This window comes from Leucopleurus acutus (genome assembly GCF_964270905.1).
Source record: "Leucopleurus acutus genome assembly, chromosome: 16".
Taxonomy (NCBI): Eukaryota; Metazoa; Chordata; class Mammalia; order Artiodactyla; family Delphinidae; genus Leucopleurus; species Leucopleurus acutus.
In genome coordinates, this window is record NC_139158.1 from 25,887,243 (window position 1) to 25,914,627 (window position 27,385).

Here is a 27,385-nt window from a genome sequence, read left to right on the forward strand (position 1 = left end):
GCAGTGACCAACGGACGGGGAGTAGAGTGATGTCCTCAGGACGGGACGTGCGTGGCGGGAGTGTCATTTCAGCAGAAGTGGTCACTACCATTAGTGCTATTAATATTTATTATTAAGTGCCTGGAAATCCCTGCTCAGGGGGGTTGACTAGGAAAGGATAAATTAATAAGCTATGAAATAAACAAACCTACCAATAAAAATCCATGTAACACCCAGCCAAAGAAAGGCACCTGCATTTCCATTGCCCAGGTGGGGAAAGTGAGGCTCAGAGCACTGAAGTGACCTTCCCAAGGCTGCACAGCTAGTGGGGGTAGGGGGTTGGTCAACCTCCAACATCCTTGATTTGCCCATCCATCTGCCCAGTATGGAATCAAAGCCCAGGCCCTGGAACCTGGCCCTCAGGGGTGGACCTCTCCCAGGGAGGCTGCCTCTCAGCAAGAAAGCAAGATAACAGAAGTGCAAGTTCACCCTCCTGGGAAGACTAGGTAAGACCCTGCGCCCGCCCACTCTCCTAGGACACACCGTCTTTGATGGGCCATCGCTGGATGCTGTCGGGTTCCAGCTCCTCGTGGGAGAGGAAGATCCTGAGGCGCTTGAGGGAGACACTCGCCTACACAGAAAGCAACGACAAGGTGTAGTTATTTTGAAAAACGTCTCTGCAAAACAGACCGAGGCTAACTTACAGTGGTTTCCTCTGGGTGCAGAGGGGCCCACATCCTCCCTTATTTCTGAAGGTGCTGCAGTGCCACACCTTAGAATAAAAAACAAAAAGTGTTTTGGTTCTTGTTTGCTTTCCTTTAAAAGCCTACAACCGGTATTAAAAAAGACAGCGGGGGACTATCGTAGCTGACAAGGGACCTAAGAAACAACCGAAGGCAATGGCCCCGTTTAAGACAAACTTGCGACTCGGAGATAAACGTGTCCTGGAGATCGAATGCATGGCATGGTGGTTATGGCCAACAACACTATATAATAAACTTCAAAGCTGCTAAGAGACTAGAACTTAATGGTTCCCCCCCACAAAAAAAAGAAATGATAATTGTGGCACGTGACAGGAGCGTAGCTGACGCTATGGCGATAACTGTATAGCAACATATCCACGGATCCAATCACCACATTGCACACGTTGAACACAATGTGAATTATGGTTCTACAAAAATAAATTTTTTAAAAAAGCAAAGGTTCTGATTCAAACAGCCCAATGGTAAGGACATTTCTGAGATAATCCAAAAAATTTTAATATGAACTGGGTATTAAGAGATTACTGTTAATTTTGTTAGGTATGATAATGGTGTTATACTTCTGTAAGAAGAAATTTGTGCTGAAGTATTTATGGGTGAAATGCCAAGAGGTCTGTGATTTGCTTTAAAATTCTTCGGCAAAGAGAGAAAGTAATGAAGGGAAGAAGGAAGACAGAAAAACGATTAGCCAAAGTAACTGTGGCAAAATGTTGATTCTGGGTGACAGGCACACAGCATTCTCATGCTATTCGCTCCACTTCTGTGTATATTTGAAATTGTTTGTAATAAGAAGGGGTTTTACTGGCTTATTTTTTAAAAAAAAACCTTGACCAGGGCTTGTACAACCAAATCTTAATCTTAATTTGTCTATGTGGCTAAGAAAAGGGTTTTCACAGGAAAACGTGCAAGGCTAGGGAGAAGAGTGTGACAAATGCTGTCGGCAGCAAAGTGCAGGAGCTTCAGATGGTGCAAGTGCGACTGAGCGGTTCCCTCTCGTTACAGAACCACTGCAGGGACTGGGGGGATTCTAGGGGGGCCAGCTGGGGTTTTTCAAATGGTGAGCCAAGGCCTGTGAATGGGTTGCAAAACCAATTTAGTGGGTCAAAAGCTGCATTTTTTGAAGAAACAGAACAGGATAAGGTAGGGCACGGTGGAACAGACTCGATCAGAATAGAAGAGGATCAAATGTTTCAGAAAGAATCTTGCAGAGCTTAGGACAGCCTAGCTGCAATAACTTGTTTCATACACTCGAGTGTGCGCCGAGAAGTAAAACGTATGTCTCTCTTTGGGGCAGGACCAAAAAAGCACGAAGGCCACTAGTCTGGGCCTTGATAAGCCCCCCGGCCACAGTGGGATGGGTTGCACAGAGGGAGCTGCATCCAGGGGGATTTTCATGCCCTTTTGCTTTGTTTCCCCCAGAGACCCCCTTCTCTGAAGTTCCCCAGCCTCGTCTGTACCTGCACGATGCTGCTGATGACCATGGGGAGAATATTCAGGGGGAAGCGAAGGATGTTGAACAAGGCCAAGGACACGAAGGCCTTCTGGGCATCCAGGATGTTGTTCTTGTCGATGGTCACGTAGACGGCAAACGTGCACAAGGCCACCTGCAAGCAGAGGCCAAGTCAGAGTCCCAGTCACAGAAGCAGTGACACGCGCCCGGGGAAGTTGCTCCAGCCTCCTGGTGTGAGCTGCAGGGGCTGACGACTGGCCTCTGGAGGCAGCAGAAATGCCAGAACAGTGTCTAGCACACAGCAGGCACTCACTAAACACCCAGAGAACGAACTGGATAAACCAATGACCAGAAGCCAGAAGTCCGGGCCATTCCCACCAACATTCTCCATGGGACACCGGATGGCATTCTCAGGGTCCCTCAACATCACCAAGCATGATCCCACCTCCGGATCTTTGTTCTTGCAGTTCCCTCTGCCTGAAACGACCTTCCTATCCGGACAGTGGCCTGGTTACTCCCTCTTCCCGTTCCAAGAGGCTGCCCTACCCAAAACAGCCCTGCTACTTCCCTCCATCCTTTTATCCTGGTTTATTTTTCTTCATAACACCTATCACTACCTTACATTGTAAGATTATAGGTGTTTATTGTCTGTCTCCTGCAGTGTGAAATGCAAACTCCACAAAGGCAAGGACTTTTGTACACGGCTGTATCCTCAGGGCCTAGAATGACCACGGGCACATAGGAGCACCGAGACCTCACGTAAGTCACCTCCTCTCCCCATGCCTCCGACATCTCATCAGTGAAATGGATGTGGAGGATTCGTGCTACTGTTGAAAGCTCCTCCCAGCTTAGAGTATAGGGTTTTATACCCCCAGGAAAGGAACATAGGTTTTCAAAAAAGAAGAAAGAAAAAAAAGGAAAACAAACAGCCAAAGGGTCCCCCAAAGGCTACTCCCTTCCCCACAAAGTCAGACCTGCCTTAAGCCTTGCAGTGGGGCCTGGGATTTCAATTCCCAGGCAATCGGAATTTGGGTTCGGTTGTTTGAGACAGCAGCACTTCACTTCCCTCGCCAGGAAAAAGGAAGGACCCCTGAATAATCCAAGGCTGGGCTGCGTGGCTTAGGAGGGAAAAGATCAACAGGTGGATCTCCATGCCCCGCCCACCTGTTGGCCCCCGAGCAGTGCCAGGTGTTGCCGGAGGAGGCCAGTAACATCCCCCCTGAGATCACCTGGTATACACCACCAAAGCAATCTGGAAAACCGTGCACCCCAGCAGATGGGCAAAAGTCTCTACCCCATGCTAGTCCCAGGCGCCAAAAGCCATTAAAGGCTTTCCCTAGGGGAAACAAATTGCCTGGGACCTCATTCTTGAGCTCAGGGAAGATGTCTGGCAATCAGGAGATGGCGGAGTGGCCAAGATTCTGGTGTGGATGCGGTCCAGGGTGTTTTCAGGGTCTCAGCTGCCTCATTTCTTTGTTACCTATTAAAAGGTCCTACATCTTAAAAATTAAATCCATAAGCTCTGCCTGTTTATCAGCTGGGTGACCCTGAGCTGTGATGTCACCTCAGCTCTCCAAAGGAGCCTCTGTTTTTCCATCTATAAAATGGGGATCATGATATGTATTCGCAGGGCTTCTGGCAGCAAGGAATCAGGCACTTGTGCAGAGTGCTTAGCCCTGTGCCTGGGGCACAGTAAAATGCAGTAGATGGTGGCTGTTTTATTTCTTGTTTCAGGACTTGGTCCAAACTCCTTGGACTATTTTTCCAAAGAGTCTATTAACTGGTTCCCAAGAACAAGGTACTGGAAAGCAGAGCTGGTTCCTGTTCTGGTTCTGACATTAACGAGCGAGGTGACCCTGAGGGGAGACACAGAAAATTTCCAGGATCCTTGGCCAGGAGGGAAGTTAGATGCTCAAAAAGCCACTGACACCTGATCCCTGGGATGGCTGCACACACAGGTCCCCTCCTCCAGGTAGTGATGAGGTACTTGCCTCTTAGCCAGAGATTCTCCTCACTCAAAACTCTCTAAACACATCCACATAGAGGAACAGTATTCAGCCATAAAAAGGAATGAAGTGCTGACGCCCACTACGACATGGACGAACCCAGAAAACATGATGCTAAGTAAAAGGAGTCAGACACAGAGGCCACACGTGTTACATGATTCCATTTAAATGAAATACCCAGAAAAGGCAAATCTACAGAGACAGAAGGTAGATTAGTGGGTGCCCGGGGATGGGGGTGGGGAACAGGGGGGATGGGAGTGACTGCCAGTAAGTACGGGGCTTCCTTCTGGGGTGATGAAAGTGCTCTGGAATTAGACAGTGGAGATGGTTGCCCAACCTTGTGAATATACTAAACACCACTGAACTGCACACATAAAAGTGGTGAATTATATGTCAATAAAAATAATAAAGTTTTTGGGCTTCCCTGGTGGCGCAGTGGTTGAGAGTCCGCCTGCCGATGCAGGGAACACGGGTTCGTGCCCCGGTCTGGGAAGATCCCACATGCCGCGGAGCGGCTGGGCCCGTGAGCCATGGCTGCTGGGCCTGCGCGTCCGGAGCCTGTGCTCCGCAACGGGAGCGGCCACAACAGTGAGAGGCCCGCGTACCGCAAAAAAAATAATAATAATAAAAAAAATAAATTAAAAAAAAATAATCTATCCAATATCAGTCTATTTTACTCAGTATAGAAGCCAAAGTCTTGACTCAGGCTCAGGGGCCACCTGATTCCTAAATGTCCCTTTTCTGAACTCTTGTGCCCTCCTCTCCTACCACTCTCCCACCTCCTTCCCTCTGTTCCAGCCCCGCTTGCCTCCACGATTATTCCTTTTTGGGGCAGCACGGTCCTGCCTCAGGGCCTCTCACTCTTCCCTCTCCCTGGTCAGGCCCCTGACCACCATTAGGTTAAGACTCAAGTATCACCTTCTCAGTGAAGGCTCTGATCATCTCTTTTGTTGTTGTTGTTTGTTCTTTTGGGGTTTTTTGGCTGCGCTGTGCAGCATGGGGGATCCTAGTTGCCTGACCAGGGATCGAACCCATGCCCCCTGCAGTGGAAGCACAGAGTCTTAACCACTGGACCACCAGGGAAGTCCCGTGATCATCCTATTTAAAAACTGCAAGCCCTCCCTATCACTCTAACCAGAACCTTTTTTTCCCATAGCACTTATGACGGTTTAGCATACTATATATTTATCATACTGGTGTGCATTATCTGTCTCTCCCAGTTAGAACGAATGAACACCCCATGAGCGTGCGGATTATTGTCTTTAGTATTCACTGCTCTATCATCAGTGCCTAGGACAGCACCTGGATCATGGCAGACACCCAGGAAATGTTTGTGGGTGGGTGGATGGATGGGTGGGTAGACAGGTGGATGGAGAGGTAGGCAGATGGATGGGTAGGCAGGTGGATGGATTTGCCCAAGGGCGAGAAAGCACACACTCAAGGGTGTCTCTTCAGCAACAGAGAAAATCAGGCCTCAGGCATCTCACCACCAGAATATCCCAGCTCCACTGGCCCAACTAATAGGGTGGCTGCTGGCAGCACAGGAAGCGCATTAAGAGGGAGAAACATCGCATGGTCCCCGTCAGATCCACATCATCCACTTCTCCAGGAAGCAGAGGTCACTCATTCATCCATCAGTTGTTAATTGGGCACCTACTGTGTGCCAGGCACTGTGTGAGGCAGCCTTGGAGATCCTGAGACGCACGGTCTAGTGGGGAACAGATATGCACCAGGGGTCTCTCTAGCACGAGTGTCTGCGTGTGGAGGTGGACGGGGAGCTGGGGTTTGCTACAGCCTTATAAAGGGTGAGGGTCCAGGATGCGAAAAATCCTTCGCAAACAAGGAAGACTAACGCCCCCCTCTAAGTGCTAAAAGAGCCTCCCCCCCATGCTGAGAAATGGGGCAAATGATGGAACCAACTTCCCCAGCCCAACCCCTAAAAATCTGCCATCTCTCCATGAGGACATCTGTTCCTTCTGCCTGGTCGGCATCCACTCTTGTTGCTGGTAACAACACGTCAGTTTTCCTTTGGGGAGCTGAACCTCCCCCAACCTCAGTCCATGAGCTTCAGCTACAGATGAACTGCCCATACCGGACCCGACCCCAATCTCCAAAGAAGCCACATGACCCAGGCCTGGCCAATCCAAGCATCCCTGCTCCCTGGCCCCAGTGATTCAGGGACAAGCATGCAGCCAACCGCAACCAATGAGACTCAACCCCACAGCTTTGCAGGAACTAATGGGAAAAGGGGAGCTCTCTCCTTGGTTACTGTGGTTACTGAGATGACAGAATCAACTGTAATCACATGGCGAGTTTCCATCTGACAAAGAAACCACCATGGAGAAAGCAGAGCTGGGAGACAGAGGAGGAATTATACCCAACATTATCTCTGGAGCACCTAGGTCCAGCCACACCCAAAACCCCAGTCATGCTTAAAACCAGCACCTTCCTAGACTTTTCAGTTTTGTGACTCAAAAATCTCCCTTTCGTGTTTTTACTCTAGTGGACCTACGTTAGGTTTCTGCCACTTGCAAGATAGTTCCTGACTAATACAGTTTATTCAAATCTTCTGTCCATTCATTTAGTCAGTCATTCCTCTACATACACCTAGTGAGTGGGTACCATTTGCCAAGTCCTCTATGTTCTAGGGATACAAGCAAAAAAAGACAAGGTCCATGTATGTTCTGGTCAGCAGAGAACTGCACAACAGGTAATTAGCATATGGAATGATAATTATTCTAAAGAAGGGACGGACATACAAGGCACAGAGAAGGCAAGAAGCTCACAAATCTTCCAAGAGAGCAAATGTTAAATACTGACAGGGATGCTATTTTAGGAAAGTGCACTAGGTGGACATGAGGACATGATAAATGCCAGGCTCTATATTCCAGAAAAACAGTCCCATCAATCCTGCCACATGGCATCCCTATTCCTGCCTGACCTCCCCAGGCCTCTGTCTTCCATCACACCTACCAGTGGGTAAACACCACATCATCCTTGAAGTGCAGGAATTCACCAGTGGAAAGCACATGCAAACACCTTCCAAGGGAACAGAAGGCCACATATTTTATCCTAATGTAGTCAGAGGCTTCAGTGTCTCGGTCTGGGCCAAGGTCCCCGACTGACCCCTGGGCTCATCTGTTTCATGCCAAACAGCTGAACCAACACCGTCTCTGGAAGCCCATCATCACCCAAAAACTTTATGGCAAATTCAAGGTCAAGAAAAGCCCGTCCCACTCTTAAGCATCTCTTGCTGTGGCCTCCTAACGGAAGCCAGGGCAGGAGATGATATTTGAAGGGTTAGCAGTGAGGGTGACAAGCTGGAAACTGCAGGTTTTGTCAGAGGATCTGATGTACAGAGCAAAGGGTTACAGGGAAAGTGGGAAAGGTCCCCTTCGTCCTAAGTGTAACACAACCCACCGACTAAACCTTATTGCCTGACCCTTCTGACTGCAGATCTTTTCCTATTTAAAAAAAATGCAATCCAAATGCCTTGAATTTCTGTGTGATTTGCTATCACTTGCATAAAATTAAAGTAAATAAAAGAGATGGTTACGTTTGATTACATTTATTGCATATAGTCAATGTTACGCTGGTATACATGCAGGCTTTCTCTGGAAATACACAAAAGAAACTGGTATGGAGAGGGAAGCTAGGTGATGGGGGTCTGCGGAGAGAAAGAGCAGTGCCTTTCACTGCAGACTGGTGGTTCTCAACTGGGGGACATTTGGCAATGTTTGGAGACAATCAAAAATGGACTGTCATAACTGGGGAGGTGGGGGGCAGAGGTACCACTGGGCGTCTAGTGGGTAGAGGCCAGGGACGCTGCTAAGCATCCCACAATGCACAGGACAGCACCACCACAAAGACACAACGAATTACTGGGTCCCAAACGTCAGCAGCGCTGGGGCTGAGAAACGCAGCTGCAGGCCCTCTGTGGAACAGCTTTAACTGTTCTTACCACGCGAATGCATTACTTTCTGTTTTTAAATTAAAATGTATCATATATACAATAAGGACTATTTAGCAGTCGTATTTAATACATAGAGACTATTTAACAGTTTAAAAAAAAAGAACGAGCATCCTCTCTACCATCCAGTCTTATATTTTTACTTTTGAAAAAAACCAAGAGAGTCGCGAAGGACCTGGGGAAAGCTGGAGAGACTGGAGTACGAAAAGAATCAGACAGCAGACCCTTCCAGCCTGGAATGCTGGAGGGGAGCTGGAGGGGATCTTAGGGAACACTGAATCTCAGAACAGCTAAGAGACGTCTCTGCTTGGGCCAACTCCAGTCAATTGGCAGCGGTCACCTGGAGGGTTGCTTGAACGTAACTCAGTGGGAGAGAGCACCATGACAGACCGGGGGTGTCTGCTGTGGTATGGGGGCGGGGGAGGGCAGGGCCCGAATGTCACATCCCTGGGGCCTAACCCCTTCATCTTTCACGCTCAAAAACCCAGAGGCAGGGAGGTGAAATGACCGCTGCAGGTCACACCACGAGCTGGCAGGAGAATTCAGCAGGGGTCCTGACTCTCAGCAAAACATTCCATTCCTCTAAGCCAGGGCTCAGCCAACTATGGCCTGTGGTCTACCCATCTGTGTCTGGGCCCGTGAGCTTAGGATGGATTTTATATTTTTAAAGGATCAAAAAAAAATCAAAATATTTCATGACACATGAAGAGTGTATAAAATTCAGATTTCAGTGTCTATAAAGTAATGTTTACAGGAACACGGCCATACCCATTCATTCCGTGTTATCCACAGCCGCTCCTGCACTACACCGGCAGAGATGAGCAGCTGCAACAGAGATCGCACGGCTCAACACCCAAAATATTTGCTAGCTGGTCCTATACAGGAAATGTTTGCTTACTCCTCCTTTTTCCCAGCGTTTCTCAAACTTTAATGTGCATACAAATCACCCAGGGGGAGATTGCTAATATTCAGGTCTGTCTTAGCCTGGTCTGGGGTGAGGCCCGAGAATCTGCATTTCTAATAAGCAACCCCGTGATGCCGGTGCTGCTGGTCCATGGGCCCCACTGTTGAGGACAAAGTGTGGATCCCAAACCAAGAGCATCAGCAGCACCTGGGAACATGTCAGAAATGCAAATACTCCGGGCCCACCTAGACCGACTGGATCTGAAACTCTGAGTGGGGCCCAGTGAGCTGCATTTTAACAAGCCCTCCGGGTGACTGGGAGGCCCACACAAGTTTGAGCATCACTGATTTCCACCACACTGCCTTGTGTTCGGGTTAAGACTCTGGGAGACATTAAGCTGAGCCTAAAAAAATCCAGTGTCAGAATGGATACACTTTGACAAACACTGAAAAGGCAGGAGTTTCCTTCAACATTCCACCTGCAACTCCGCTGTGATGGAGTGGATGGTAGCCTAACAGAAAATTCTGTTTCTAATTTATGAAAATGTGTGATTTTAGTCATAGGAACTTCCCATAAGAATATATATTTGCCAACATAGCTAAGTAATACTTACTAGCACAACATCTTTTAAAAAGAATGACATAGTTAATAATATAAAGACAGAGAGAAAAAATAAACATGGGTGGGGGCATGATCTGAAGTCCTCCATAACCACGCTCAACTGTCAACTGAGCTTAAAGGGTTTCCACAGTCCATACTGTCTCCTGGTTTGGGGCCAGCTTTGGAAAATAGTTAGCTCACACTATTGTCTTTAAACTTTTCAAAGTTGGCCAGCTAGGGGTAGACCCATTACAGTACCCCAAGACATGCATATGGGAACATTCAGGGCAATGTGGGTCATAACTGCAAAGAAGAGGGACCAGCCTAAAAGGCCAGCAACGAGAGATGGGTTAAGTCAACTACAGCACATCCATGCTCTGGACAAGCACACATCATTAAAATAGACAAAGCAGGGCTTCCCTGGTGGCACAGTGGTTGAGAGTCCGCCTGCCAATGCAAGGGACACGGGTTCGTGCCCCAGTCTGGGAGGATCGCACATGCCATGGAGCGGCTGGGCCCGTGAGCCATGGCCGCTGGGCCTGCGCATCTGGAGCCTGTGCTCCACAACAGGAGAGGCCGCAGCGGTGAGAGGCCCACGTACCGAAAAAAAAAAAAAAAAGACGAAGCAGATCTGAATGCATGAACTGAGAGATTACATATCAAATCCAAAGGTCTAGAACACCATGTGAGTCCATTTGAATATATTACAAATATTTTAAAAATATCTATATGCATAATTTTCCTAAAAAGACATACAAAACTGTCACTTTGGAGGAAAGGGACAGATGGAGGGGAGGACAATATACTTTTCATTTCATAACTTTCTGTACAGTTTGAATTTTTTTCAGTGAATGACAAATATTTGTTGAGCGCCTATTAGGCACCATTTTAGGCATCAAGATACAGCAGTGAACAGAAGAAATCCCTGACATTCTAGTGGAGAGAGGCAGACAATTCATAAAATAATAAGTGACTTTCAGAGTATGTTTGGCATTGCCACTTGAAGTGTGGTCCACAGGTCACTGCCAATCCGCGGTTTGTGACCAGATGACAGTAGATAAGGAGCTGATACCATAATGTAGCTCAACTATGGCAACAAGCACACATGTAGTTCAGCTGACATTTTTTTTTCTTAGCAAGACTTTCTCGGGACTTCCCTGGTGGCGCAGTGGTTAAGAATCCATCTGCCAGTGCAGGGAACATGGGTTCAAGCCCTGGTCCAGGAAGATCCTGCATGCCGCAGAGCAACTAAGCTTGTGAGCCACAACTACTGAGCCTGCACTCTAGAGCCTGCGAGCCACAACTACTGAAGCCCACGCGCCTAGAGCCTGTGCTCCACCACAAGAGAAGCCACCGCGATGAGAAGCCCGCGCACCACAACAAAGAGTATCCCCCGCTCGCCGCAACTAGAGAAAGCCTGTGTGCAGCAACGAAGACCCAACGCAGCCAAAAATAAAATTAACTAATTAAAAAAAAAAAAAAAGACTTTCTCAATGAAGGAAGCAGACAGCAGAAGTTTACATTCCACCACAAACTTCTCATCTTATCGTGAACCTGTAACAAACAGTTCCTGAACTAGCTACTTTGAGTATCCCTGGGCTGGAAGCTGTAAATGCTGTGAATAAAACAAAAGGTGGGAGTAGCACTATTAAAAAGGAGTGGTTGGAGAAGGCCTTGCTGACTTGCTGAAACAGTGACTTCTGAAAAATATTTAGGCATGACAACACAATAAAACATCAAACAATGTGGGCCAGGATAAACTTGGCTTCACTCACCAGGAAAGGTGTGCAGACCCAGGTGAAGGTCCCCACGGCGGCCAGGTAGGCAGACTTCTTCAGCACCTTCAGCTCCTCCTGCCTGATGGCCAGTACCTTATCTTTGAATGCCAGCTCCCAGGCGTAAAGCTTTAGCACTTTGATCCCATTCAGAATTTCATTCATCAGCTTAATCCGATTGTCTTTGCTCTTCATGTGGGCCACCTTCAAAGAGAGGAGCAGTCAATACCACACCTGGGGGCTGGCTGCTCACTTCTGGCCCTGGCATCAGACCAACACTCAACAACCCCACCTATTCAAAATGGGCCTTCCTAACCCTAACTCTTGACCCTGAGAGCACTCCAAGGGATTCTTTTTTCAAGGGAAAAAAAACTGCTTCGAATCACATTAAATTTGACATCAGAGAAACCTCTTAAATTCAGAAGGGAGGAAGAGAGGCAAGAAAAACCTTTCAGGTATCCAGGGAGGAAGGGGCACATGCCCTACTCTGCTGATCTAAACCGAGAGATGGTATTTTTTTTTCTTCCATTTTCTTATTTTCTTTATTGCTTTTCAGGCAGTACACGGTTGTTAAAATGCTGAAGTGTTTCTGTACCAGCTAGCACTGGTTCTGACCATTTGGGTGCCCATGCTGCAGAGTTGTTAAATATTTTTAATGCCACCTGGCATTTTCCTTACGCCAGGCACTTTTCTAAGATTTTCAAGTGCATTTAGTTCTGCTCACGAGAACCCTATCATTAAGTGTTATGTCATTCCTGGGTCACAGAAGAGGACAGTTTAAGCAACATGAGGTCAAAGCCAGAGACTGAAGCCATTTCAGAGGTGGGCCGTTCAGGGAAGAGGCTAAGAGTCGACACAGCCCCATGCCCCTCCCACGCCTCTCCTCCCTTCTCCCCAAACCTCATTCCAACAGCCCCACGTCCTGCAACTCTTCTCTCCTTCGGCATCACCAGCGCGGCCAAGCTCTCTCATTTGAAATTCCACAGGCACATCATAAATAGCCATCAGTGGGGCAGCAGAGGAATGAACTCTGGCCTGTCTCTGCTATGGACCATCAGGCACAAGTTCAAGACAATGAAGTCAGACCACATGGCATGCTGCAGAAAGATCCCCCAGGCATGGTGTCGGACGATAAAATCACTCTGCCAAACAGGCCCGTTTGTGTTAAAATATATATGGTGATAACACCACGACACACACACACATATACACACCAAGCCTAACTATAGAGTTAGTCCGATCTCTACATAAACACAACAAAAGTTCTAGAAGGATTTGCTTCAATGTGTTAAGAGGACAGGGAAAAGGGGCTTCCCTGGTGGCGCAGTGGTTAAGAACCCACCTGCCAATGCAGGGGATACGGGTTTGAGCCCTGGTCCAGGAAGATCCCACATGCCGCGGAGCAACTAAGTGCGTGTGCCGCAACTACTGAGCCTGTGCTCTAGAGCCCGCAAGCCACGACTACTGAGCCCACGTGCCACAACTACTGAGCCCGTGTTTCACAACTACTGAAGCCCGCATGCCTAGAGCCCGTCCTCCGCAACAAGAGAGACCACCGCAATGAGAAGCCCGCGCACCACAAGGAAGAGTAGCCCCCGCTTGCCGCAACTAGAGAAAGCCTGCGTGCAGCAACGAAGACCCAACACAGCCAAAAATAAATAAATAAATAAATAAAATTAAAAAAAAAAAAAGAGGACAGAGAAGGGGACATGCCCTTTTAATCTATATACTTTTGTATTATTTGAACTTCCTTTTATAATGAAAAGGCATTCACTCTGTTACCTGAGTATTTAAAAACTTTAAAAATACGAAGTATCTCTGAAAATAAAGAGTTTAACCCTGCGACCAGCATAAGGAAATGGGGAGAAAAGCAAGGGGTGATTTTTGCTCAGCTCTTGAAAATGCACACACACAGAAAGGAATGCACCCGTGGGAAATCAGGAATCTCTTGGAGGCTCACAGATGGGACTTCAGTCACTGGCCCATGAGGTCTAACTATTTCGGGAGCTCTCAACCTCAGTGACCCAATGTAATAACCTGGGAAGCTTTAAAAACTCCCAATGCCCAGGCCTCACCCACATTAGATGAATCAGAATCCCCGGAACTGGGCCTAGGCATCAGCATTTGTTAAAGCTCCCCAGGGGGTCCCCACAGGCAGACAAGGCTGAGACCCCCAAGGCCTGTGCAGAAGGAACTCAACTAACACCCAAGTGGAAAGGCCTTAGGCAGGGGTGCAGCTTGGAGCCCTGTGCAGACACACCCCCTACCTGGTAGGTCTTGGTCTTCATGGCCATCACTGCATTGAGGGGAACCATGAAGATCATCACAGCCACTCCAGCCAGAACGGAGGGGCCCAGGTTCTATGGAAGGAACAAGAACAAAGGCCTTAGCACGGGGCTTCCACGGGCTGAGCCACCCAGTGTAGCCACATTACTTTTCAGATTTATCCGGGAGCATCCCTTGGTGTCCCACAAACCCTGTAAGAACGTTCAAGGCCACAATCCTTCATCCGAAACCCTTGGGACCAGGTTGAGTTTTGCAAATGAGAGCTTAAGGATTTCAGAAAGGTAACAGGATGTGGAGCAGAAAACAGTGAACATGGCCCACCTGACGGCTTATCTTGTTCAAAGGTCCTTGGCTGGCACCTGGGTGCTTGGATTTTGGGAGGGTTCCCACCATTCTCAGAACTGATAAGAGTGACTCACTGCGCCTAAACTGTTTGCACGAACAATATAGTTTCTGCTGATTAACCCCTTTTCCCTCTGGAAGTCTGGTCTGTGCCAGGCAGAGGCTGCCGGTGTGACCAGCCCCCAATAAAAATCCCGGGGCACAGGGTCTCTCCTGAGCTTCCCTGGCTGGTACCATTTCACACGTGCTGTCACAATTGTCACAACTCGTTGCTGGGGAATTAAGTGCATCCTGTGTGACTCCAGGGGGAGAGGACTCCTGGAAGCTTGTCCTTGGTTCCCTCCGAACTTTGCTAATCTTGCTGTAATAAATGATAGCGATGAGTCCTCCTAGCAAATCACGAACCTGGTGGGGTCTCGGGGACCCCTGACACAGGTAGATATGCCTGTATATCGCACCTCCACAGGGCCCTGGCACAGTGCTCCAGAAGCAAATGCAATGATTTTTTTCAGTAGCAAAATAGGAATAGTCCCATGAGAGGGATAATCAAAATTATAAATCACACATCAGTTCAAGTCAAATCTTGCCACCAAATAAGTTAAGAAAAACTTTCAATTTTCAGAGCTCTTTAATTTGAGGACTTGTAGATAAGATGCTGTAGACTGTTCTATTATCGCATTTGCAGATAAGGAAACTGCATCTAAGAAAGGTTAAGTGGTCATGACTGAGACAAGATACAGATCAACATTTTTCAACTTCCAAGTTACACAAATAAAAAGAGACAGCCTACGAAGTCCGTCCAGTGCACACTTGCTTAGCTGGGATGGATGGAACTAGAGGGTAAGCGTGTTAGTCCCTTCCAAGGAGTCACCCTCGGGGTCTCCAGTCCTAGTTACCAAAAATATGCTGCCACCGCTTGTTTCTGTGACGGATCTCTGCCCAGTGAAGATTAATCCACCTCTAAGCACGAAGGTGATTTCTACCAACAATCTAAAGCATTGGGAATCAATTCTGAGAGCAAATCATAGTAACTAAAAGATACCAAGCACGTTGCTGTACCATGTACTGTTCAGGGAACACTACCTGCGCTAATTTATTCAATTATCCCAACATCACTATGATGAGGTTCCCTTATTATTACCAGTCTACAGATGAGAACACCAAGGCTTAGAGATGTTAAGTAATAAGGTCTGGAAGAGGCAGGATCTGAACCCAGGCAGCCTGATTTCAGAGCCACGCTGTCCCCCATTATCTTATGTCATGTTCTTGATTGTCAAATAGAGAAACCCTGGTTTTGGTCTAAAGCAGCGGTTCCCAACCAGGGAGGACTATTCCCCCAGGGGACATGTGGCAACATCTGGAGACTGTCACAAGCAGTGGTGGGAGTGTGGGAGAAGGGAGGTGGGGTGTTATTGGGATCTAATGGAGAGAGGCCAGGGATGCGGCTAAACATCCTACAATGCACAGGACAGCCCTCAACAAGGAAGAATTATCCGGCCCCAGATATCAGTAACACATTCAGCAACTCTCATCTAAAAAAAAGCAATTTTGTAGTGGATCACAAATCAACCCTGAAGGCAATTCTAAAAGAAGTGTTCTATAGCAGCACTTTCTGGGGAAGCAGATGCCCCAAGACATCTGCTAGATGGAAGAAGTCCACCTAACTGAGAGGGAAAAAGAATCAGTGGAAGTTGCATTTGTCACAGCCTTGAAGTTTGGGTGGGATTCCATCGGTAGGGAGGAAACAGGAAAGGGAATTCCTGGTGGAAGGAAAGACACGTGCAAAGCCCCAAGAGTAGAACAGAATAAGGCACATATTAGGCTATAAGCATCTTTGCTTGTCATCTTTATATTTTGGGAACTGCCCTTCCCCGTGTGGAAGGGCTGTCAATCACACCTCCACCCCTTCCACAATGAGAGAGAGCATGTGACCCAGGGTGGCCCATCAGAGAACTCTGCCTATTTCACAGTGATTGGCTCAGGGATGTGAATAGGACTGTGCCGAGCCAATCACAGTGCCCCCTGGGACCCGGCTGAGACAAAGAGGAATGCAAAAAGGAATCTCTTTTCTCTGGCACCACTATCTGTGAAGATGATATAAGCCCAACACTATGGAAGCCATTTGAAGAAATCCCACTGAGAATAAGGTCAACTCAGAGAAACACAAGGCTAAGAAATGATAAGAGTATGAGACTGAATTCTTACAGCACTGCTTGAACTCCTGGATCCATCCCTACCTGAAGCCAGACCCTGGACTTTTCAGTTACATGCACCCATAAAATTCCCTTTATTTGCTTATATTACTCTAAGATGCATTTCTATCCCCTGCAACCAAGAGACTCTTAACCAACATAACCTGGGACTTGTGAATAAATGAGTTTGGTTAGCATTTGGGAGGATACAGAGGGAGAAATACAATGTGTATGTTATAGGGTTGTTAACTACATACACTGTCAAGAAGAGACAAATGCAAATGAATACCATGCCACCCTAGAGAACATAACCCAACAACTGAAGAAAGGAATAAAATATCCAGGAACTGGCTGACAGGCCAGAAAATAAAATGTGAATGACGGCAAGAAATGCCAGTGAGCTACAGAGGTTCTTATCACTGACACCCACTCACTCGCCCCCAATGCCCACACATGGAGGCCCCTCCCCACGCGCCACGGGAATGACATCAAACACACACCAGCCACAGGAGGTAGAGGGCAAGGATGACTTGCAGAGGAGCTGACCAGATCATGTTAATGTACGTGGCCAGGTCCATGAACCTCTGGGCATCCACAGACATGAGGTTGACGATCTCCCCGACGGTGGACGATTTTCTGGCTGAATTGGTGATCACCAGGGCCTGGAGACAAAGGAGAGGGAAAGGGTGAGTGTGACAGGCGACAGCCCAGCGCCCTCCCTCCGGGCCCACGTGGAGGAAGGAGACAGCTCAACAGTCGAGAGGCCACTGCTCTTTTCTCCTCTCCTGGCGGCTTATCTGCCTTCCCAGCCCATGTGCCTCATCACAAAGTCCACTCTCTTATTGACAGCACTCACTGCCTCCCCATCCTGAGCTCTTCAGTATGGAAGGGACCTCAGAGGTCGCCTAAACCAGGGCTTCACACACTTGAGTGTGTACGCACCCCCAGGGAGTTTGTTATCGTAGGACTGGAATAGGGACTCTGCATTTCTAACAAGCCCCCAGGAGATGCTGACGCTGCTGGTCCCCAGATCACCCTGAAGGACCAAGGTCTCAGCCAGCGTTTCTCATCCTTGGCATCACTGACATTTGAGGCTAATTCTTTGAGGGCCCGTCCTGTGCCTTTTAGGATGTTCTGCAGCATCCCTGGCCTCCACCCACTAGATGCCCCCACCCCCAGCTATGACAATCAAAAATGTCTCCACACGTTGCCAAACATCCCCTGGAGGGACACACATTCATCCTGGCTCTCGACGGCTTCACGCTGTCACCTGGGGAGTTTTAGAAATACTGATGCCTGGGTCCCACCCTCAGAGATCAGGACTTAGTTGGCTGGGGTGTAGCCTGGTCCTTGGAAGTTTCTGAGGCTCTCCGGGTGAGTCTAACTTGCAGGCAGGGCTGAGAGCCCACGATCAAGTCCATCCTTCCTGACTACCTGCTGAACAGTCTCTTCTTAACCCACGTGGCCCAGAGGCTAAGAAATGAAGGGACCGAGGAGGTAATCCAGGTCCTGTAAGGCTGTCCGTGCCCAGATACCTGCTGAGTATCTGTCACCCAAGGAACATACCACCTGCTCAGTTCAGATGGAGAGTTAGAACACGCTCACACACAGACTGTTGGCAGCACAGCACGGATTCAAACCTGGATCTCCCCAAATCAAGCGCCATCTAAGAAATTCAATTACCCGCAGCTGACCCCAGGGCCCCGGACATGCTGACCCCAGGGCCCCGGACACGCCGCAGGCTCGCCCTCGGGATCAGCTTTGCTAAGCCCTCAGGCCTGACGGTCACTCCCTGCCGCCCGCGACCACTCAGGCCACCATCATGCCACTGCTCCAGAAGCTGGGCCTGAGAGGCGACCCGGCCAAGCCCCCAGGGGTTCCGCGGCGGCAGCGGGAGCCGCGGGCCCACCTTCCGGTACACAGCCCCGATGACGGCGGTCTTGATCCGCATGCCGCTGACAAAGCAGATGTGGAAGTACTGGTGCAGCACGAGGGTCTGCAGGCAGGCGCTGACGAACAGCAGCGCTGTGTAGAAGTAGCCCTGCCAGTCTGGGGCCTTCCTGTCGTTCACGAAGCTGATGAGCAACCTGTGGGGCAGCAGGGACAGAGCCCCACATCAAAGACCACGAAATGCGTGCGCGTGGGGACAAGTCCTCTGGCTTCCGCGGGTGACCTCCTCCTGAGCCAGGCAAGGCAGGCACTCTCAACGCCAGTGTTATGGACGGGAAGCCCAACCCACGTGGCGATGCCCATGCCGGGGTGGGGGTGGGGGGTAGTAATCACGGCAGGGCGCGCAGCCCCGGGCTTCTCGCATTGATTGCTCTGCCTCATCACCCAAAAGTGACCAAGTAGAGAGCACAAGGGGCGGAGGGAGGGAAAGAGAACGAACATGTGGCACCAAAGAGACAGACAGGAGCAGGGAGGGAGGGAGGTAAACAGAGATGACGTCCTTTCCGGGTTAAGGCTGCAGCTTTCATGCAATCTGACATTTCCCTGCTTTTGGTTTCCCAAGATAATCCTCTATCTTCCCCCCTTTTGGCTTCAGGGGAGCCTGGTAAGGTTTCTGTTACTTGCAACCAACGTGGCCTTAATTAAGATGGTTGTATTAAAGCAAAGCATCAGGCAAAGCAGGTAAGGAGGTAGAGGCTTGGCCCCGTGCCCTCGGGAGCATGCCACGTGACCCTAAGGGAGGGTGAAGGGTGTCGCAAGTGGAAGGTCAAGGACGTGAAGAGCTGCCCGGCTGAGAGGGGAGAGGCCTTACTTTAAGATCTCTGGGCCGGTAAACATCATCAGGTCGTGCACAGCCTTGAACAAGAAGCTCATGAGGAAGTAGGGCCCAAAGGTCTTGTATAACACCTTGAACAGGGACGGGTTCCAATCCTTCTGGGGGGACTTGATGATCAAAGCCTCGGCCTCCTCGTTCACATCCACCTTGGAACTCCCTTTCGGCTTGGCGGGATCCTTGGAGGAGTACACGATCTTCACCGGCTGTCTGGAACACGAGGAGCAAGGAGCAGTTGTGGGGTCTGCCAGACACTCAGCCCACCGGCCAGGAGAGGGTAGGAGAAGGCCCCCCCAACAGGGAGGCCTAGCCAAAGAAAACCAGTCGCTGCAGAGAAGCAGCTTAGCACGGTGACTCTGACCACAGACTCAGGATCCTGGCCAGCTGTGTGACTTTAGGCAAGTGCCTTAACCTCTCTAGGCCTTAGTTTCCTCATCTGTACAATGGGGAAATAGTAGGACCTACCTCACCTATACATGACTTAATATAGCTAAAAGGCAGAGAAAAGTGCCAACCCCAAAATGACCTACAGATTCAGTGCAACCTCTATCAGAATCCCAGCTGGCTCTTTATAGAAATGGAGAAGCTAATCTTAAAATTCATATGGAAACTCAAGGGATCCAAAAGAGCCAAAACAATCTTGAAAAAGAAAAGCAAAGTTGGAGGATTCACATTTCCCGACTTCAGAACTTACTATGAAACAACCATAATCAAGACAGGCATGAGGTTGAGCATATACAGAGATCAGTGCAACAGAATTAAAAATCCAGAAATAAATCTGATTTATTTTGACGAGGTTGTCAAGGCTGTTCAATGGGAAAAGAATAGTTTTTCAACAAATGGTGTTGGGAAACTAGATAGCTGCAGGCAAAAGAGTGAGTTGGACCCTTACTTCACACCATATACAAAAATTAACTCGAAATGGATGAAGGACCTAACATAGAGCTAAAATTATAAAATTCTTGGAAGGCAACAGAGGGGGCAAAACTTTAGGATCTTGGATTTAGCAATGCATTCTTAAATATGACCCCAAAAGCACAAGCAACAAAAGAAAAAATAAACTGAACTTCATCAAAAACTTTTGTGCTTCAAAAGATACCACCACCAAAGTGAAAAGACAACCCACAAAATGGGAGGAAATATTTGCAAATCAAAACTCTGATAAGGGACCTGTAACTAGAGCAAATAAAGAACTCTTACAAATCAATAAGAAAAAGACAACCCAACCATAAAAGGCGCAAAGAAGACATGCGAACGGGGTAAGCACATGTAATGTTGCTTAACATCTTAAGTCATCAGGGAAATGCAAATCAACACCAGGATGAGATACTGCTTCACACCCGCTAGGATGGTTATCATCAAAAAGTCAGATAACAACAAGGTCTGCAAGGATGTTGAGAGATCGGAACCCTCATACATGCCCCCGTGAAGTCCCCTCCCACTTGTAACAGGATATTGCAGAAATGATGGAGACAGAGTGTCATTCCCAAGATTAGGTTGCAGAAAACACTGTGGCTTCTTTCTTGCCCTCTCATGGATCATTCACTCTGGGCAAAGCCAACTGCCGGGTCAAGAGGACACTCCACCAGCCTCCTGGAGAAGCCCCCATGGTGAGACCTTGCCAACAGCCAGCACAGTCTTACCAACCATGTGCAATGTGGAAGCAGATCCACGGCCCCGGTCAAGGCTTCAGAGGACTGCAGCCATGACAGACCCTGAGCCAGAACTACCCAGCTAGACCCATCCCAGACCCCCGACCCAGAGACCCTGTGTGACACAGTAAATGTTCATTCTTATTTAAAGCTGCTACGTTTGGGGGTGACCTGTTATGTAGCAACACATACAGCTTCCCTCTCCCAAAATGCAGTCAAAGCAACCTCCTCAAAAGGCCAAACGTGGGCTCCATCCCTGAAATGTGCACCCAAGCTTCATCCCCATCATCCACCCGACACAATCGTCCACTGCATGAGCTCACTGAACATCGTTTAATCACAGGGGATTCTTGCCTCTCCCATCTAAGCCACATCTGACCATCTGGACCAACCAAAACGCCCTCCTGGAGACCACAGCCTCCCAACCTGCCTTGGAGGGGACGCCCTCCTCCGTCCCCACCCCAAACCGTGGGCACTGGTCTGGGCTCTGTCAAGTCGGTATCCTTCCCCTCGATGCTCCTCACACCAGGAAAGGACCAGAAACATGGGAATCATCCCTGAACCCTTCTCCTCCACGCTCCCAGCTCTAGTCAGGCACGTGTTGTGTCCATCCCACTCCCGGGATGTGTGCAGTCATCCATCCACGCTTTCCATCGCCACAGCCTCTGACCCATGCAAGTGACCATCGCCAGGGCCTCCTCCCCACTCCCCCCGTTTCCTTCCACTCTCGGTCCCTAACAACCAAGTCCCTGCACGGCAGCCAGTGGGATCCTCCCAAAGCGCATCACCCCAACCTCAGCGCCACTGCTGGCCTCCCACTGCATCCAGAATACAATCTAAAGTCTGGGTGAAGCTGTAGAATTCCCTATGGCTGCTGCAACAAATTAACACAAACTCAATGGCTTGAAACAACACAAATTTAACATCTCATAGTTGTGGAGGTCAGAAATCTAAGGTGGCTCTGTGTATCTTTGGGACCTGTCAGCTGTGGAAGTCTCCCTTCCTAGCCATGGAAGAGCACATTCTTGTTTATTGGCAAAGCTGTCACTATTTAACTGGTATCAGATTCTGACTGGCACAAGTAACATTCTTCACTTCAAAAACCTGGAGGGTACTGGGTTATTGGGCAAACATCTAAGTACTGTTCAAATGTTTCTAGGAAGCTGAACTAATTGTTCCAATGGATGATGGAAAATATAACAAAATATCAAGATATCCAAAGCAATATGGACGAAGTCTTATTTAGCATCCTGTAGTACACTGCCAACTGTCATTTTATTTTATTTATTTATTTGCGGTACGCGGGCCTCTCACCGCTGCGGCCTCTCCCATTGCGGAGCACAGGCTCCGGACGCGCAGGCTCAGCGGTCACGGCTCACGGTCCCAGCCGCTCCGCGGCACGTGGGATCCTCCTGGACCGGGGCACGAACCCGCGTCGCCTGCATCGGCAGGCGGACTCTCAACCACTGCGCCACCAGGGGAGCCCCACCAACTGTCATTTTAAATCTCAAGTACGGTATCTAAATGGAGAATAAAGGAGTGCTTCCTTGCTATATAAATAAAATGCTTGATTTGTACAGATTAAAAAAAAAATAGAAAAAAGAAATCTAAGGTGGGCCTGCAGGCTCCATGGGAGAATCTGTTTCCTCCTTTTCCAGCTTCTAGAAGATGCTTACAGGGACTTCCCTGGTAGCGCAATGGTTAAGAATCCGCCTGCCAATGCAGGGGACATGGGTTCAGTCCGTGGTCTGGGAAGAGCTCACATGCCACGGAGCAACTAAGCCCATGCACCACAACTACTGAGCCTGCGCTCTAGAGCCCATGAGCCACAACTACTGAGCCCGCACGCCACAACTACTGAGCCCATGTACTGCAACTACTGAGCCCACATGCTGCAACTACTTAAGCCTGTGCGCCTAGAGCCCATGCTCCACAACAAGAGAATCCACCACAACGAGAAACCCGTGCACTGCAACAAAGAGTAGTTCCCGCTCACCAAAACTAGAGAAAGCCCGCGTAGCAACGAAGACCCAACGCAGCCAAAAAAAAAAACCAGCCCACACCCCTGGGCACGTGGCCCCTGCCTCCACCTTCCAAGCCAGCCGCTCAGCATCTTCTCTCTCTCACCTCCTCCTTATAAGGACCCTTGTGATTATGACATCAGGCCCACCCCAACAACCCAGAAGAGTCTCCCATCTCAAAATCCTGAACTGAATCCCATCTGCAAAGTCCCTTTGCCATGTAACATATTCACAGGTTCTGGGGATCAGGATGTGGCCATCTTTTTTTTGGAGGGGGGTTATTCCACCAACCACAGAGGATTATTTCTATTTTTGGTGTTGTCAGTGTCACTGCGTAAACTCTTTCCCTGCTCACTTTACTGACTTCCCCTGAAGCTGGGATTCTGGCGGGGATTTTTAGTATGATTTCATTCAGCACACACATGCCCTCTTGGAAAGGAGGACAAGAAGGCAGGACCGGGGGCAGGGAGTGGCTGAGTCGTTCCCCCCTCCGCATTCATTTTCTGCACCACGTCCTAAGCTGGGCCCTGGCCCTGGGCCTGCCTGGGCTGCCACTGACCCAGGCTGGTTTCTGTGGCCAGGAGATGGGCGGCCAAAGGGCCAGGGAGAAGGTCTCAGAAGGGCAGAGAGGAGGAACGCTCAGGCCTGGGGGAAAGGGGTCTAGAGAAGTGGAAGGGACCAGCTACGGCCGAGCCAGGAGAGAAAAAATACCCAGTGAACAAGAGCCCTCCAAGGGAAGCTGGCGCTCCTGGAGGGTGAGGAAGCAAGCAGGGCACCTGAATGGTCTGGCTGGGAAAGAAAGGAAAGTTGGAGAGGGAAGGTCTGAGTCAGAAGAAAACTGCTCAGGACAGGGGAACAGGAAGAGGTGGGGAAGCTGGAGGCTGGGAAGAAAAAGGAACTTGCTCACCCAGGGGATTTCGATATGGGCAAAGGTGCCCATTGCTCTCTCCTCCATGAATGCCCTGCTCTGGGCCGGGCCCTGGGGAGAGCCCCACCATTGAGCAGCCCCGTGAGAGAAACAGATCAGCCGTGTGAGGGGGGCTATCACGGGGGCTTCCTGGAGAAGGCGACATCAAAGCTGAGACCTGCATGATGAGGGATCGAGTCCACTTGGGGAGGGAAAGGGTGCTCTAGGCAGGGGAAACAGGATGAGCAAGGCCTGGAACGAAGGGATTTTGAAAAGAGGTGAGGCAGCCCTTCCAAGAACACCAAGTAACCAGAGCAGGGCTGAGAGAGCAGACTGGGAGGTGCGTGAACCAACCAAAGGGCCATGAGGAGCTACTGCAGGCTTTGTTTGTCACTTGTTAAACAAATAAGATCTCTAATGTTGAGGCAAAGGCAAAAACCTCGAACTTATAAAGATCACAGCTCAATTAAAACCAAAATTTCTGGATGTACTCTGAGCACTGTCTTTGATTCATAATACCCCGTATAACACGGAAGGGCAGATTTGACCTACAATTGCAGAGAATGGACTTTACACCCTTAACGCACATTTTCATTCTCCTCAGAGCTCACAATATACGGGATAACAGTTTTGGAAACCACAGATGGGCAAGGCAGTCACCTCCCCACTCCCGCCCCTCCAGTCCCGCAAGGAAAGTACAGCCCTGGCAGGATTTTGACTGTGCTGAGCACAAATACAAATGACTCGAGATCATTCCTTCCCTTCTTGTTGTTGTCGTAGAGTGCTTTTTGTTTCTCAAAAACAGGCTGTCAAGGAGGTTTCTCACCCTCTGATGTCACAATGACTGGGCCAGAAACCAGACCCTCTTTGAGTACAGGACCATCCCAAAGGAACAAGATCCTACCAGGCATCCATGTAGGTGAAGAGCCTACTAAAATCACCTAAATCTACGGGGGGTTTTGTTTGTTTGTTTTTGCCACCACCGACCAGAGCTCGTGGGATCTTAGTTCCCCCACCCGGGATCGAACCCGCGCCCCCCGCAGTGGAAGCACAGAGTCTTAACAACTGAACAGACAGGGAAGTCCCCAAATCACCTAAATCTACACTCTTAACTCCAGCTTTGGCATAAATCCATACACAGAGTGTTTTTTTTTTTTTTTTTGCAAGTGTAAATATACCTCGATTTTTTTCAGAAATGCAGTCAGTGTGCAAATTAAGTTCTGTTCAGAAATTTGCCAAGCATGAATCACCACTTTGCAAAACCCTGTCCATGAGGGTGATGATGGTTCTGATCTCCACAACCGCAAGACTGGGTCGGTCAGGATTTGCTGCTGCCACAGAGAAGGCTCCACTTATGAGCACTCAGCGATTCTTCATTCTCTATTCTAGCATGTGCCTGAGCGTTTACACACAGACATACGTGGATGACGTTTTATTACAAATCCCTTGCCTTTTAGTTCTCTGTTAAAGTTGAGCAAGAACACTTTGTTGATTTTTAAAGTAAGATACATGAGTGGGTTATTTTTATATATTTCCTTAAAGTACATTTGAGGAGGTGTTAACAATATCTTTATTACTCAAGGGGGTAATGGGTCTGAAAGGCTGGGAACCATAGCTTAACACCTGTATTTTGGAGCATTTTGTTTTCTTTGTTTTTGTTTGTTATTTGCTGCTTGCACTCCTTTATGAAATAGACACAATTAAGTAAAATGGTCGCCCTTTCTTTAAACACTACTGCTTTTTTATATATTGCTTTATTGGAGTATAACTGATGTAAAATCAAGTTCACACATTTCAAGTGTACAATGTGATGAGTTCTGACATATTTACACACCTGTCAGACCATCAGGGAAACCAAGATAATGAACAGGCCCATCACCCCCAAAGAGCTCTCCTCTCTGAAATTTCTTCTCCCATCTCACTACCTCCCCCTACCTCAGGCAACCACTGATCTGATTTCCATCACTACGGACTTGCTTTCATTTTCTGGAATTGTATATAAATGGAATCACCTAGTATGTACTGTTGCCTGGCTTCGTTCCCTCAGCGTAATTATTTAAAGATTTCCATGTGGCTGCGTGTACCAATAGTTCATTCTGTTGTTTTGCTCAGAAGTGTTCCCTTGCATGGATACACTGTGATTTGCACATCTATTCACTTGTTAATGGTTGTCTGGGTTACTTCCAGCCTTGGCCATCACACATAAAGCTGCTATGAACATCCCTGTACAAGTTTATGAACATATGTCTTCAGTTCTCTTGGGTGTACACCTAGGAGTAGAATGGTTGGGTGGTATCATAACTATTTAACTTTTAAAAGAAACTGCCCAGGTCTTTTCCAGAGCCACCAAACCATTTTATAGTCATTCCAGCAGGAACCACAGTCCAAAATGGCCTTAACCTATGCGAGGCCATAAGTCAAGAAATTTCTACTCCATTTTGTTAAACTCAAAATCATCTAATGAAAACCAGTGAGGCACTGGATTTTAAAACCCAAAGGTCAGGGGAGCAGGGGAAGCAGCTCAGACCTGACTCCTGAGAGGAGCCACTCAGGGGTGAGGAGAAGAACTGGGGGCGGGGTTGGGGGCGGTGGTTGAGACCCAAGGCCAAGAAGCCAAGGCAGCCCTGCCCAGGCCGCAGTCACCTGCTCCCCAGGAGCCCTGGGGCACCCAGCAGCCCAGAGCACAGGACTCTCCCCTCCCCACCCATGCCCACAGGAGTCACAGGGCCGGATGTGGCTCACGCCGCCTCTGGGAACAGAGCCACTGACCCATCTGCCCCTACTCTCGCCCCACAAACCACCTTACCCAGCACAGCCTAACTGGTCGATATAAAACAGAACTCCGGGCATGCCGCTGCCCTGTGTAAAACCCAGCGGTCTTCTCACCGCATTTGGGATCAACCCCTAAGCCAGTACCATAGCCTATGAGATCCCTGCAAACACTTCTCCTACTTTATCTCCTCCTGTTCTCCCCACCTCTCACTCCACTCAAGCCATATGGGGCCCCTTGCTGTTCCATAAGAATGCCACACTCACCTCTACCTCAGGACCTTTGCACTAGCTGTTCCCGTGAAACGGAAAGCCCTTTCCCCACATTTGCACGCGGCTTACTCCCTCCTTTGACACGAATCTCTGTTCAGAGAGGCCATCCCTGACCACCAAACCTGCATCACCTCCCACAGTCACTCTCACCCTCATTTCCCTATTTAACCTCATCATCACACTAAGGCTCTTCAAAGTTTCTCAACAGTGTGTGTTTGACTCCCAACTCCCTGTGTCCCACACGGAATGCAAGTAGCACCAAACAAGGAGCCTGTCTATCTTGTTCCACTCTCTGAACCCCCAGGGCCTAAACTGCACTCAGCATATCAGCAGTAATCAACTGCATCTGCTGAACGAACCAACGAAGGGCCAGGCCCACGATGAAGCTTTATGCTGTACGGCCAGTCCTCTTCCCACGAAGCCTCACTGCCAGCCCCTCCTACAACATCTGCAGCAACCGGCTCACTGGGTGAGCCCCACGGGACAGCACGGTGGGCATCCCCTGCCACCCAACGTGGGAAGGAGACGGAGCCAAGCAGTCAGCGAGGCTCGGGTAACTCAAGCTGAGGACGCAGCCTTCTCACCAGGAAGGAGGCTGCAGGCCAGGCCGAAGGAAACCAGAGACCCCACTTCTGCCTGAGAACCTCCAACTGGGTCACAGACATGGGACCCTGCCAGAGCCGTGTGTGCACAGAGCACCGGCCATCTCCTCACAA

The 27,385-nt window shown here is 49.0% G+C and overlaps 1 protein-coding gene across 4 annotated transcripts in view; it reads right to left on the reverse strand.

Annotated features, from left to right (window-relative positions):
* The window catches only part of ABCC1 (ATP binding cassette subfamily C member 1 (ABCC1 blood group)), a gene marked incomplete at its 5' end in the record, with an annotated part of 129,028 nt that overhangs the window by 42,566 nt on the left and 59,077 nt on the right, over positions 1-27,385 (reverse strand). For all 4 annotated transcript variants that reach the window (XM_082857402.1, XM_082857401.1, XM_082857400.1 and 1 more), the window contains 7 exons: positions 523-610; positions 2,198-2,344; positions 11,446-11,649; positions 13,713-13,805; positions 16,766-16,927; positions 18,175-18,352; positions 19,027-19,257. In XM_082857402.1, the coding sequence (XP_082713528.1) occupies positions 523-610; positions 2,198-2,344; positions 11,446-11,649; positions 13,713-13,805; positions 16,766-16,927; positions 18,175-18,352; positions 19,027-19,257 (1,103 nt within the window). The remainder of the gene's footprint in view (positions 1-522; positions 611-2,197; positions 2,345-11,445; positions 11,650-13,712; positions 13,806-16,765; positions 16,928-18,174; positions 18,353-19,026; positions 19,258-27,385) is intronic.